Here is a 15,856-nt window from a genome sequence, read left to right on the forward strand (position 1 = left end):
GACGTAACGCCTTAACCTTCAAAAGGAACGGTTCAACATTCTACGGTACCCAAAAGTGGCGTTATATTAATTTGGTCAGAATTTATCCAACAAATATGTTTTTTATTATTGCGTAATCTGTATTAATATGTATTATTTAACCGAATAGTATTACGTTTATGGTGATTAAATGTAGATTTTGAGAGAAAAGGTTCTTTTATAAGTGTGGACAGTTTTTAATATATTCATCCAAAATTATAAAATTGTTTAAAATTGTTTAAAATTGTTCCAAATTGGCTAACTCCTCTCCATTTACCTCTAAGATATTTATAAGAGTCTGTTTTATCTCCTTCTTAATTTTCCCTTTTGTTTACCAATTCCAATATCCCTAGGCCTTGTTTTGTTTTTCTATTATCCAGAATTCATTTATTTATTCATTATAAAACAGCAGTCAGCACTGACTGTAGGTGCATTAATATTAGTGTTGGGAACTATCGACTGTTTCAGTCGGTATTTAAAAAATCTCGAGTAGTTATTGTGCCACCATTTATAATTATGTTATGAATTACTTTGTTTTTTTTTCTATGATTTCTTTTCTAGGTATATGGTTAATTTTTATTTAGAATTTATGGTTATTGCACATCTTTAGATTTTAGGTTTTGTTTAAGTTCTATTATATTGTCTATATTTATTATAGTATATTATTTGAAAATAGCAATTAACATATTATAATACGATAAAACATTTGTGGGGTATTATTCCATTCCATAGAAAAATTCCATTCCTTTTTACAGATCCACAGAACATTCAAATATAAAAATGATTCTACTTCCTTTAAAATGAAATTATTAATTTCATGTAATAGTATTCAGTAATTACTTTTTTCCTTTTCTTTTTTAAAGTTAGTAAGTGATACATCTCGGTCTCGTTTATACAACCGTTGGAAGATATAAATATATATAAAATGAACTGCTCCAAGCAGTTATCTCCTTCCTTTCCTCACTCACAATTTATACAGGAAAAGATTTGTACATCTTCGTCTGACATCACGAATTAAAAAAAAATAGTCGAACCGTGCATTTGACTGAAAATAGTAATTACTATTTTCAGTCGCCAGTTTTTTGACCATCGACTGTTTCGACTGTTTTCAGTAGATAGTTCTCAACTCTAATTAATATCATGTATTTGTTCAGCGTTATCTATTGGAGACAATTCGAAATAAAAAGATATAGCGCCCACTGATTCCAAGTTGTTTAATTTGATACAGCTTGGCTTGGTTGGCATATGGTTTCGAAAGTGTTAACAATTATTCGATGATTGGATAGTAGTGTCTACTTCTGGAGAATCCCAACTCTATTCGGTAAACTTAAACTGTTTCCGCTTGATTATGCGATGTTGCCAATTATAAGAGGCCATTCCAGAGGTTGAATCCGACGTCCTACAATAGCCATTTTGGATTTGACCCTGGTACTGTTAGGAACTCTGTTTTTTAAGGTTAAGAATTATGTTGACATATGAGGATATTCCACCTAGGTGGCTGTCCATTCAATTTTAATTTTAATTTTGCAAATTGAATTCAAATTCAAAAAAAAAATCAAATGGATACTATATTGGATAAAACACGAACTAATTTACGTAGTGGCAATTGAAAAGACTACATTTATTGTCTGATAGATTTATATAACATTCAATAAGCAAAGCAATTGAATTCCGTAAGTACAAAACATAAAAGTGATGCTACAAGTGCTGAAGCACTGGTAAATGAGGTCAAAAATACAGGATGTGTGTTATAAACGCCACAATCTTAGCTTCTGAGCAACTACCCTACTTTAAATGAAGAAGATTTTATGTTAATCATAATAAATCAAGGAAAATATGAAATGTTAGAATAATATAAAGAAAAAGAATATTTCAGATATTACATTTTCTATATTATTAGGGTCGAAAAATATACAAAAACATTTTAACTTTGGCTTCAATAGAAATATTAGGATGATGATATGGTGAATGCAAGATAATGTATTCTATTTATATTATATTCTGTAAATATATGTATAATTTTCAACAACTGACAACGTTGCAAACCCCAGATCTGGACTCTTGTTGATTGGATAACTCAAAAACCTCGTTTTCCATATCGAATATCGCTAGTCAGATGGATAGAAATTGAGGAAAATATTTAACTGATATATATTGTACGATTTTTTTCTCAATAAATATGCCTTTAAAGTGAAATAATGATCAGAATTAAACGATTACTTTTTTCCCAGTCAATTATTACTTCTCTTTAAATAGCAAGTTATAAAATGTTCCAATTAAACAATAAAAAAATTTAAAAACCAAATATTACTAATGCACGAAAGGTATCTTTAAACGAATAAATTATTTCATCACGAGTTAACGTCGCTGCTCTTGCTCGGGAGCCATCTCGATTTTTTACAGTTTTATATCACGGATGACGTCACCCCCTCAAACAATTATTAATACTGACCCCTGAAAGGCACGCCTACTAGATATGATTAATAATTTTCCGTAAATTTGAACTGTACGAGGACGACATTCGCGGTTTTTTCTAAATTGTACTTATCATCAGGCGACCGAGTGATCGGGATTCGTTGGCTGGATGCCCGGCACGTGATTTATTTAAAATTATTGTTTCTTATTCGGTTCTATCAGGTGATCTGCCAAGCGGCGTGAGACAAGAGAGATAAGCGATCGCCGAGATGTTAATAATTGCTTATTTAATGTGGTATGAAGGAAGGATGTGCGTCAACTTGTGACGCGTGATCAAATTACTCAAAATGTATATAAACTGTGTGTATAATGTATATTAAATTACGCACATATACATTAGGGTAATTGATGATATGTCACCCTCATTAACATTGAGGAAACGAGGACGAAAACATTACAAAAATATTACAATCTTTATATTATTATAGTAATTTAAATTTTTTCATGTTTTTCGATGTAAATTTATCCATATAAATGTCAAATACACAGGAATAGTGCGTCCAATAAAACAATGAACTTACGTCATCTAAATTAATGACGTTAAAACATCGCAATGTTGCCGCATCAATTCTGAGTTTTGGTTCATTTTAAACCAAAACAAAAAATTTTCATTTAACTTTACATATAACAAAATTCTAATCTAAATAAAATAATGAAACAAATATAATGTTATCAAAAATATCTTATTTTCACATTATAGTATACATAATGGATATGTCACCTAAGGACTTAAATATAATTAAATATACAGTCAGATAGTTTGTAGGTTAGCTTTTCTGCATCAGCTATGAGATAGAGTTCTAAGCTGATTTTTTTATGTAGTGGTATCCTCTTGAGGTCTAATCTACATAATTAATATAACAGGCCAATTGAAAAGTCCCCGGCCTACCATTTTAAAACACATTTTTTTGACAAAATTAGTTTTTTTTATTCAACATAATTTCCTTCAATTGTACACTGATTATAGCGACCCCTCAACTTTTCGATACCATTTGTGTAGTACGATTTGTGCTTTGCTTCAAAATAGGCCTCAGTTTCGGCGATCACCTCTTCATTCGACGAAAATGTCTTTCCAGCGAGCATTATTTTGAGATCTGAGAACAAGAAATAGTCGCTGGTGGCCAGATCTGGAGAATACGGTGGATGAGGAAGCAATTCGAAGCCCAATTCATGGATTTTTGCCATCGTTTACACTGACTTGTGACACGGTGCATTGTCTTGGTGAAGCAGCACTTTCTTTTTCTTCAAATGCGGCGATTTCGTCCTTCAAACGGTCCAATAACGTTATGTAATAGTCGCTGTTGATGGTCCTTCCTTTTTCAAGGTAGCCAATGAAAATTATTCCATATGCATCCCAAAATACATACGTTTTCCCACGCTTTGGAGCGGGTTCATCGTGTGCGGTCCATTCGGATGATTGTGGATTGGACTTCGGAGTGAAATGATGGAGCCATGTTTCATCCATTTTCACACATCGACGCAAAAACTCGGGTTTATTACTCTTGATCATTTTCAAACACTGCTCCGAATCATCAACTCGTCGTTGTTTTTTGGTCAAACTCGCGCGCACTTTGCAAAGAGCTTTCTCATAACCAAATATTCGTGAATGATATGATACACACGTTCAATTGATATCTTTAGTGTTTGCTATATCATTGAGTTTCAATTTACGGTCATTCAAAATGATTTTGTGAATATTTTAAAGTTTTCGTCGATAGCAACCTCTTTTGAGCGTCCACTACGTTTATCGTCTTCGGTGCTCATTTCACCACGTATAAACTTAGCATACCAGTCCTGATGATTGATTTTCTTAGGGCAGCGTTCGAAAACTGTTATATCCTTCGACAGTATGTGCATTACATGTATTATAATGTTTATTTGTTTTATTCCTTTTTATTTCTGTATAGAATTTTGTTGTATGTCTAAGCCAAAACCAAAACTCAGAGTTGATGAGGCAAAACTGCTACGTTTCAATTCAGATGATGTGAATTCGCTGTTTTATTGACGGGCTATATATAATAAATTCAAAGTTTTTTGTACATACGTCATCAAGATGTTTAAAGTATTGCCTGCTGCAATTTGTAAATGTCATTTCAGAATAAGACAATATATTCCTTCTCATTTTATTCTAGTTAAAAAGAGACACAATACTGTCTGATTAGTTCGAACGCGTAAACGAATGCCTGTCAAAGTCGTTCGTCTGTCAGACGTATGCAAAATTCTTGAAAGCAATAGTGATAAGAGGTTATAACTCTAACTTATAAACTATTGTGGCTGTATAATTACTATAGTACTGTAGTTTTTAGATATACTATAATGTTAAAATAAATTATATTTGATAACATTTTCGTTCAATTATTTTATTTAGATTAGAATTTTGTTGTATGTCAAAGCCAGCCTGAACTAAAACTGAGAGTTGACATTGCGACGTTTTGACGTAACAAATTTAGATGAAGTATGTACAAAATGACATCGAATAGACTAAATATATTATTACCTTAATAGCACAGGGACATTTAATGAGATCGCTATTTTTAAATTGAATATAACAGGAATGCTTGAATGTAAAGACGTCATAATTAGTATGATTACCCTTTCGTTAGTCAAAAAAACTATTTATCACTTTATACAAGTGTTATTTATTTTAAAATATAAACAACAATATTTATGACAATAAATAAATTGAATATATAAGTAACAATAACTTTGGTATATAACTACAAACTGCTCAGAAGCATCTACATACTATTTTGGTGTATCTCGTATAATATTTTTTAAAATAGTTGATTAATCGCCAACCAGATGACTAGTAAATTAGATTATTTACTACCATTAAAAAGAACAGACTATTAATCTGCTTCCTAGCCATGTGAGAGGCACTATACATCATAACTAATACTACTATAGAAACTTTCATTATACTCTACTCAAGAGAACACAACACCGGGTAAGATTATGCAGACATAAAAATTAAGAAAAAAATATGGCGAATGCGCACATAAGAAAATTGATAAAAATAAAACAAGTATTTAAAATCAAGCTCAAACATTAAGCATCCAGAAGTTCTATAATAATATTTTGATAAAATGGTGAATGCTGTGTAAATAATATATTCTACTGCGGATCAGTACATTGGATCTACTTTTAAATCTAACGATGTATTCTTATATTTTTTCAAATTTTTGGAACGTTGCAGACAGTTAATTTGAAGCTTATTATAAGATTTTAGTTCAAAGTGTCCGGAATAATATCTTCTGAAAGTATCAACATGTAAGCATAGAGGAAAATATTTCCATAAAGTATAAAGTGTTTTTTTAGTGAGAGAACTTTAAATAGTATTTATCCCATTTAATATTTAGTGGATGTTAAATTATTTTCATATTTTCGTTAAATAAATATGGCGACAATTGTCACAGGGAGATAATAATGATGATAATAATAATTACGGTGTATTTATATTCATCTTAAATATCAATGTTCTGTTATTAAAATAGGCTCTGACATATAAATATAGGAAAATGAGCTGGTGAACTTTATGTTTTTTTTTGGTTCATTACTTGTGTAAAAAGATGAAGCAAGAATAATCCTCAATAAATAAATTATATCCTTAATCTATGTGAAACCATATTAATAATAATATAAGCAAAAATATTTTGACATTACCGGGAAAATATTAAAGGAATTTCCAAGAACCGCACTAATTAAGATTATAAATCTAATAAATGCTTCATTTGGACTACAATATGTACCACAACTGTGGAACGTTGCTGAAGTAATTATCATTAATAAACAAGGAAAGCCACCTCATGAAACAGCGACATACCGGCCAATGTCACTATTGCCGAAAATGTCCACAACACGGAACATGCCATAGAAAAATCACTAGAAGGATATACAATTTGTTCAGCAATATTTTCACATGTTGTTCAAGCTTTTGACAAAATTTGGCACGAGGGTTTCAATAATAAGATTACTATTAAATTAAATTAACAAATTTTAGAGTCATATATAACTACCGATACTTCAAGAGTCAAAAAAGAAGACGCATATTGCAACTTGATGAAAATACTAGCAGGTATGCCACAAGGAAGTGTATTGAGACCAGTCCTTTATCTGCTGTACCTTGGAGACCACCATGCCTACAAATGGTGTATCAAAATGAATTAAAATAAATTAGTGCATCTTGATCTCACTAAAAGAAGAATCAAGCACAAGAACCTAGAGTGAAGAACTCTGAAGAAGCTGAAGTACAAAAAACTGTACTGGTTATTGGGTAAATATTCAGCGCTGTCAGTTCATAATGAAATTTCGCTTTATCAACAAGTCTTGAAACCAGTGTGAGTTTATGGTGTTCAACTTTATGGTCGTGCCAACTAAAGAAATATAAATATTATGCAAATGTTTTAAGACAATGTACTGTGAGGTATTGTTGATCCTTTGTGGTACACTCGTAATGATAATCTGCATACCATAAGGATTTGAAGGTAGAAACTATCGATAAGGTTATCAAGGACTATGCTAAAAGACATGGACAGATGCTCCATCGCTACATCAATGTTGAGGTTCTCCGGCTCCTAGATAATGATGGCTCAGTCAGAAGATTAAAAATAGTAAAATTATTTGATACAGGTCAGTTAATTGTTTAGTAAAACTGCATGAACATTAAAAATAGTGACATAGATGTTAAGCCTAATGTGTTTATCGTCGAATAAGTTCTTTGTAATTTCATAAAAACAAATAGTTTGTTAGTGTTCATCTACTAGATTGCTGTAATAAATAATTTAAAAGACCATGCTTTAAAATACACTTCATCATCGATTCCAATTTAATTAATGATGTTGTCCCTCAAAGGAACATGTGGTGCAGGTATGCCAACATAATTTTTAACATGACATTTTCCTTCGTTCCTTATTTGGATTAGTTTCGTTTCAATTAAAGTTCTGTCACTAAAAAACACCCCAGTGTAAACAAATTGGTAACGTTTTTCCTACGTCTTGCACAACTACTTATTCCTATGTATGTAAAAATCGTACTCTTTCAATTTCCTATAGAGGGAAATGTATTTTCCCGCCGACGTAGTCCTTGGAACTATAAACTTTTCACAAAAGACAGTCCTGTTCCTTGCGGCCTCGCTCAGTTTTCCGTATCCGAGAGTGACTAGAAACGTCAGCACGAACGTGTAACAGTTGTGCTTGTCCTCGCTATACGTTTTCGATGACCAGCACTTCTGTTTACATACTTGCCACAAGGTGGTGTCCCAATGTTCGACCCAGGGCGACGCCACCTAAAAATACCAACACAATAGTTATCGGGCAATTGAATGATTTCGTTTTATCGTAGATGATTCATGTTGGCGTAAAATTATCCAGGGAATGTTGCCAAAAGCCCAGCAAAACACTAAATCAAATTTCTAAAATGTATCTGAACATAGATTATGTTAACTCATCGAGACATTAACTTTTCACATTTTTTCGAAGGTCAGTGAAGGTAGGACGGTAGCCAATAATCCGAAATATTCGGTTAAAATTTACAATTTCTTAAAATATATATTTGTATTTGTATGTAATGTCATATATTAATTAGTACTTAAAATAGTAATTCCTAAGTACAGATAAAAAAAGGAGGAATCAATACTTCACACGTTTTTACACACAACAAAAGCAGACATCCTAGGAAACATTTCCTATGATCTAGTGATAAATGTGTAGTATATCGAATAAAACAGTCAATGTACGTCATTAAAATTTATGACGTCAACACATCGCAATATTACCGCATTAACTAAGAACCTTGGTTTACAACGTTTGCCACTATGTAACCTCTAATTCTTATCACTAATTTTTTAAATAATTTTGTAAACATTTGACAACAGTGTTGAGTAGTGCCAATACAAATCAGTAGAGGCTATTTCTGGAGAAACATAGCCGGTATTCGGTAAACTTCGGTAGTTTCCGCCTGATTTTGCGACGTTGCCATTTACAAGCAATCCAACGAAGAGAACGAGAGGTAGAATACAACGAACTACCACGGCCATTTTGAATTTGATCCTGGTACTGGTAAGAGCTGTGTTTTGTAGATTTAAGAATTTTGTTGTTATTCTATACGAAATTCATTATAGTTTAGGCATAATTGACCTTGCAAAAGTAAAAGTACAGATTAACATCACTCGATGTTTTTTATTTGAATATATCTCATCAAAATCACAGCTTGTTGATCATATAGTTATTTGAAGAAACATTGAAGTTTGGCACGCTTGGAGATAGATTGGTAAAAATGTTACCGCTTCTAAATATGAGTATAGGGACGAGAAGTGAGAGTTATTCAAATCAGATAAAAATATGATTGCAGCCAAACTAGCTGCTAAAATTGTAATGATTGCTATTAGTGGGTATTAAGCTAAATTGTGTGTATATCACTACATAGTATAAAACAAAGTCGCCTTTTCTGTCCCTATATCCCTATGTGCGCTTAAATCTTTAAAACTACGCAACGGATTTTGATGCGGTTTTTTTCAATAGATAGAGTGATTCAAGAGGAAGGTTTATATGTATAATACATGCATAATATACTAAGGCAACGTTGCTAATTTTAGAGGTTTGTAACGTGATGTCGTAAATTAACCTATTTTTTAGGCTTATTTAGCAATTAGCAAAAACGCTGCCTAACCCTACGAGTTAAATCAAATTAATGTATTACAGTATTGTACACCATAAAAAGGTCTACAAAAAAGTCCGCGATGGTATATGTTTATCTTTTAGGGATAACCCACATTAACCATTTTTATTGTTTACTTTTTACGTGAGAAAATGGCTTATTTACGAAGCTATTTTAAGCAATACGGCATTAATCCTTATCGAATTAAGTACCTTAAATACAGTGTGCAATTAATATAGATCAATATGGTTCCTTACAGCATGTAAATTAAAGAAATATAGAGATATTACAAATTTAAAATTTGCGTTTAAAAATGTGCAATGTAGTAAAAATTGTATGAATTTAGATATTCCAAAGATAGCAGGAAATCTTCATAGTAAGTATAGGGGAAGAGGAATTGTTTTACTCCAAATTTAATGCGTGCAGGCCAAGGGCAGTAATGAATGAACCAAAAATACTGGATCGATTTTAATCATGTTTTCATTGAGTGACATAGGCATATATATTTTATGCCCGTGCAAAGTCGGAGCGGGCCGCTATGTTTTTATATACAACGTTCATATTTTTTCTGTAGTGTATTTAATTTAGTATCAGCATTGCACCCGTGCGAAGCCGGGGCGGGTCGCTAGTATTAGAATATAAAATACGTGTAGTAGATAGGTTAAATAAGTTTTTTGTTTATTTTTATTTAGTTACTACAACTATTATTATGTAATTATTTTATTTTAAAACTTTTTTTAAAAATCTAAGTTTGATAATTTTTTACTTTTCAGTGAGTTCCTTATTTATTTTTTGAAGTCGGTTCAATTTCTTTTGTTAAAAATATTTTCTTGTATCAAAGATCCGACATATTTAACAATGTTTTATATTGAACAGTAATAAGTTTAAGAAATTGTTAGAATGATATTATTTATCATTTGTGAACATTTTAACAATATTTTACTGCTCATGAGCGATGTCGTAATGCGACTTGTTTAAAGTAAATATATGAACTTGGAACTACAACTAATTATAGCCAATATGAGTCAGCTGGTTTCCTTTGTTTTCAGCACTATAAAGTAAACGTCTATTTTACAATTAGTGGAACAATAGAATAACGAGAATGAAAATCACCTGTCGTGTAAGGTGGAAATGTTTACAACACTTATGACAACACGACACAATATACTACTATAACAAGAACAAAAATAATTGTATTTTGTTGAAATCTGTGATAAATATAACATAAACAAAATATAATTATATGGGTAATAAGGAAACATTGATGATTGAATGTCTAAATGTTTTAAAATCTTAAGAATTATATAGTCTATTTAAAGTTTTTTTCCACACTAGCGACCCGCCCCGGCTTCGCACGGGTGCAATGCTGATACTAAATTAAATACACTACAGAAAAAATATGAACATTGTATATAAAAACATAGCGGCCCGCTCCGACTTTGCACGGGCATAAAATATATATGCCTATGTCACTCAATGAAAACATGATTAAAATCAATCCAGTATTTTTGGTTCATTCATTACTGCCCTTGGCCTGCACGCATTAAATTTGGAGTAAAACAATTCCTCTTCCCCTATACTTACTATGAAGATTTCCTGCTATCTTTGGAATATCTAAATTCATACAATTTTTATTACATTACACATTTTTAAACGCAAATTTTAAATTTTTAATATATCCGAAAATATTTGTTTAATTTACATGCTGTAAGGAACCATATTGATCTATATTAATTGCACACTGTATTTAAGGTACTTAATTCGATAAGGATTAATGCCGTATTGCTTAAAATAGCTTCGTAAATAAGCCATTTTCTCACGTAAAAAGTAAACAATAAAAATGGTTAATGTGGGTTATTCCTAAAAGATAAACATATACCATCGCGGACTTTTTTGTAGATCTTTTTATGGTGTACAATACTGTAGTACATTAATTTGATCTAACTCGTAGGGTTAGGCAGCGTTTTTGCTAATTGCTAAATAAGCCTAAAAATAGGTTAATTTACGACATCACGTTAGAAACCTCTAAAATTAGCAATGTTGCCTTAGTATATTATGCATGTATTAGACATATAAACCTTCCTCTTGAATCACTCTATCTATTGAAAGAAACCGCATCAAAATCCGTTGCGTAGTTTTAAAGATTTAAGCGCACATAGGGATATAGGGACAGAAAAGGCGACTTTGTTTTATACTATGTAGTGATACGTCATCGAGATATTTAATGTATTGCCTCCCTCGATTTGTAAATCAGACAATATTGTCCATCTCATTTTATTCCAGTTAAACAGAGATACAATACTGTCTTATGAGTTCGAACACGTAAACGAATGAGCCTGTCAAAGTCGTCCGGTTGACAGACGTATGCAACATTCTTGAAAGCAATAATGATAAGAAGTTATAACTCTAACCTATAAACTATTGTGGCAATATAATTAACTGTTGTTTTAGATGTACTATAATGTTAAAATAAATTATATTTGATAACATTTTTGTTCAATTATATTATTTGAATTAGAATTTTGTTGTATTTCAAAGCCAAACTGAACTAAAACTCGTAGAGTTGATGCGGCAACATTGCGATGTTTTGATGTCACAAATTTAGATGACTTATGTATAAAATAACTTTGAATAGACTATATATGTATTACACTTTATTCATAGAGAGGTAACCAGTCCATGAGAATCTCGAAAGAGTGCCTTTAGGAGCCTTCAATGGATAGCAAGCTTGAAGTGAAATTTTAATTAGTACATTTTCAACTATGATCTCATGATAAATAGGACTTTGTATTACAAAAATTCAAGGTGTGTTCAAAAAATACCAAGAGAATTTTGATTTTTCAGGTGATTTTGTTTATTCATCTACAATAACGTTATTTCCTTCAAAGTAGTCTCCATTAGATGTCATTGCCAGTATTTCCACCAGACTGCAAAGCATTATTGAGGCACGTTTTTGGGGTGGACCTAAATTCCTTCAGCGATTAGCTTTTAATCTCATCGTTTCCATTCAAGTCTTTTTATTTAAATTTTATAACAGAAAAATTCACACGGGTCCATATCTGGCGAATATGAGTTGCTTTTTGAGTACGTAACCCTCTGAAGAAAGCATAATGATTTAAAGTGTTTCATGGATTATAAACATCCAACAACTACTGGTATTATAAGTTACAACGAGCTGTTGAAGTTGGGGTGTACCTTAATATTATTTCTATTTTTATTTATAGTACATACAATAAATATTTTCCTTATTTTCAGATAATATATCAATAAATCATATTTGATGCCGGTATTACGAAACTGCCTGTTAGCTCTAGATAATACTGATTACTATATATAATTTTTTGTGTAATATTAGACGCTAGATTCATTAATAATATTTTCACCGGTGAGTATTGTTGTCTAACTACAATCTATTATCTCGAGTACTTGAGTAAACGTGCTTTATTGTTACGAACAAGTATTGTTTATTATTAAAAGATAAGTAAGGATGCTGATATTTTGTTAAATAATTTGCATAAATTAAAAAAGAACTTACTTGATCCAAGAGTAGACATTGGTTCCAGTGAATTGACCTGTGCTTCCTAAGACCGTTTTTATCGAACTCCACTATGGTTCCTGTCGACGTGGTTACTCCTATATGAAGATCCTTGGAATTGTAATAGTCACTAAAAGCAATTTAATCATTAGAATCTTATTAAATTGTATTAAAATTAAGGCTAAAACAATATAACGGGTCAAAGATGGCGCTACTAGAATTAAATCCATATGTTTTTTAGTTAGACCTAACCCACAAAAGATGCGTGTATAAATTTGACAGCTGTCGAATCCTTAGTTTGTGAATTTTGAGTGAAGCAACTTTTATTATAGTGAAAAAAATTAATAAAAATGTATTTTTGAAGGGAAGAAATATAGTTGAAGCAAAAACTTGACTTGATGCAGAGTTTTCGAACACTGCCCCAGGAAAATCAACCATCAAGGATTGGTATGCTAAGTTTAGACGTGGTGAAATGGGCACCGATGACGGTGAACGCAATGGACGACCGAAAGAGGTTATTACTGACGAAAACATTTAAAAAAAACACACAAAATGATTTAGAATGGCCGTAAATTGAAATTGAATGAAATAGCGGACACTCTAAAGATATAAAGTGAACGGGTACATCATATCATTCACGAATATTTGGGTATGAGAAAGCTCTGTGCAAAGTGGGTGCCGCGCGAGCTCACTTTTGATCAATTAAAAAGGTGTTCCAAAGATGCTTGATAAGGCCAGGAGTCCATAGTTTTTATCAGTTGTTGAAATGTGGTTAAACAACATACCAAAAGTCACAACAAATGGTTTTTTATACTGTGTTAAGGCCTGTCTACACGAAGAAGTCGAAAATGGAATTAAGAATCGAAAATTTAAAAAAACCTTTAAATTTAAATATTATTCGTTTCAATAAAATATTTTAAACTTTTTAAACTAAAACGTTTTAAACTTATACAATGTTTGTCTTGTTTGTTATTTGTTATATTTTAGTCTCCTTTTTACCAATTAGAGTTTATTTAGACTGGACCTACAGTTTAACGTAGGCTTCGAACCACAGTCCTTAAGGTGTTCCCAATAAAAAGTATCTAAAATTGTGAAATATCGCAGAAAATAAATAATGTCTCTACGAAAATAAGATAACATACATTTTGTTGAGAAATTCTGATTGTTACTATAACTTGTCTGATTGCATTAATTGATATAAAATGCCATGTATGATATATAAGGTAAGTTGTTTTTCTACCAAATTGTTTGTTAAACACTGCCAGAACAATAGGGAATAATTTTTATTTCTTAGTGACTGGCCAATTTTTGTGAAAGAAAAAACGACGGAGTTTTACTTGTGCTCCTGATATAATAAACAATAGTTGTAATTCGGTATAGTGTCGGATACTTTCTACATAATGTATAAGTTTTAATTACGTTATTGCAAAAATAGAGGAATTTGGTCTCACTTTAGGAAATCTCCTGTTGTCGGCTTTATAACAACGCTGCAGGGATATTGTGAAGCTCGAATAAACGGATATGGTACCCTGAAATTAAACAAAATATCAAAATTAGCGTTAATGCTTCAAAACAGCTACATAACAACAATGCCGATAATTTACATGATATTTTACATAATAATCGAAGTATTTTGCGTCAATATACGTACAACAATTAACAAATACATGACAATTGAATATGGTAATGCATATGGTAAACGTTAGCCGATGATATTTAACCAAATGATCTCACCTGAACGGAAGCAAGGAAAAATTCGCTTTTTCTAAGTCTTCATGGCATACTGGACAACAAATTGGCAGTACGAAACAAAACACCTTCGGTCCGCAATGTTGAAAACATATGATACCAGGATCCATTTTAATTTTGCTCATTTTATGTGGTAAATACTGAAATATTAATTTGCTATATGATTATAATTTCAATTTAAATAATTTTCTTAAATAAAACTAAAATAATTTTTGTTACATAGTTAATTACGCCATAGTTCAACATAAAATAGTTTAATAAGAATTTTTCTCGTCTTTTTTAATGCACTGAATCTCTTAAAGAGCCATCACTGACAGCTTATTTAACTGGAGAGAAAGAATATTAATTAAATTTACGGAATTAGAAATGGAACAATTACCAAGAGAGCGTAAAATATATAAGATTTGTTATTATAAGTTTTTAATTGATCCTTACATTTAAATATTACCAATTAATATTTTAATTTTATAAATGTAATAGATCAACTAACAATTGAAAATATTGTAGATTTTGAAGGTTTTGAGGTTAAAAAAACTAAAAATTATCTAAAATACAAAATTTGACGTAGCTAACATTATAAATGTGATAGAAAGTAACGCATCACTTAATCAGTCTGACATAAAGATAACCACATTTTAATCATCCTTAACCTAACTTAGTAGTTGTAAACTTTAAATGACCTGTGTCAAGAGTTCATAACAAACTTAACCTAAAGTTTAAAATTTAAAAAAAAGAAAATAGTGTATTTGCCTTTAATAAATGGTATTTATCAACTTTCTGTATTGTTATTTTAATATTATAATGTAAAAAATCTGATATCTTGACAACTGACATATTTTTATCTGTCAACTTTTTTGTTGTTATTCTGAGGTTAGAAAAGCTGCAAGTAGATTATTTCATGTACACAATCTAATGCCTAATGATGTGGATTTAAGTTAGTAAAATAAGAATATATGGTATATAGTAAAGACAGATGAGACATATGTCGATTTTCAAATGTTAATAAGTAGTTAATATTGTGAGTTTGAAAATGTTGAAATCCATTTTCATTGTATTTGACAGGAATATATTGTAAAATGGTTTCCGTATATACATATTAATAATTGACAATTCATATCTCTAGATTATAAGTTTTTAATTATTATATTAATGTTGTAAAATACAGATTATATATTAATTTATATTAGATATAATAAATAGTAAATATTAACAAGTGATTTTTTTTAATTGTGAATAAAAGAAGTAGCAAAATTGAAAATTGGACAGATCAGTGTTGTGGTTTATGTCTTAAATTAATATATATTATTGTAATGGACTAAGTCAAACTAATGCTGATATTTATTATAAAAAACAGCATAATAATAATAGAAAATAAACAGAGAAAGTAGTATTCTGGTACAAAGAAAGTCCTATTAAACTTATTAA

At 30.8% G+C, this 15,856-nt stretch overlaps 1 protein-coding gene and 1 long non-coding RNA gene across 2 annotated transcripts; one reads left to right on the top strand and one right to left on the bottom strand.

Moving 5' to 3' along the window:
- Positions 1 to 5,108: 5,108 nt before the first annotated feature.
- Positions 5,109 to 14,556, bottom strand: LOC143192332 (MKRN2 opposite strand protein). The gene is made up of 4 exons (XM_076397605.1): positions 14,417 to 14,556; positions 14,134 to 14,211; positions 12,683 to 12,812; positions 5,109 to 7,777 (listed from the first exon to the last, which is right to left on the bottom strand). Exons 1-4 carry the CDS (start codon positions 14,554 to 14,556, stop codon positions 7,496 to 7,498), a joined length of 630 nt encoding a protein of 209 aa, XP_076253720.1. The 3' UTR covers positions 5,109 to 7,495.
- Positions 14,443 to 15,644, top strand: LOC143192333 (uncharacterized). The gene is made up of 2 exons (XR_013004753.1): positions 14,443 to 14,564; positions 14,736 to 15,644. It is a non-coding gene; the product is annotated as an uncharacterized LOC143192333 (long non-coding RNA).
- Positions 15,645 to 15,856: the final 212 nt, after the last annotated feature.

Source organism: Rhynchophorus ferrugineus, unplaced genomic scaffold, assembly GCF_030347505.1.
Source record: "Rhynchophorus ferrugineus isolate W39M unplaced genomic scaffold, kcgeb_rfMv2 rfM3, whole genome shotgun sequence".
NCBI lineage: Eukaryota > Metazoa > Arthropoda > Insecta > Coleoptera > Curculionidae > Rhynchophorus > Rhynchophorus ferrugineus.

Coding starts and splice junctions, on each gene's coding strand:
- LOC143192332 (XM_076397605.1), bottom strand. CDS start 14,556: ATGAGCAAAATTAAAATGGATCCTGGTATCATATGTTTTCAACATTGC. Junction 14,212..14,416: donor TTTTCCTTGCTTCCGTTCAG/GTGAGATCATTT, acceptor GTTTAATTTCAG/GGTACCATATCCGTTTATTC. Junction 12,813..14,133: donor ACAACAGGAGATTTCCTAAA/GTGAGACCAAAT, acceptor AATTGCTTTTAG/TGACTATTACAATTCCAAGG.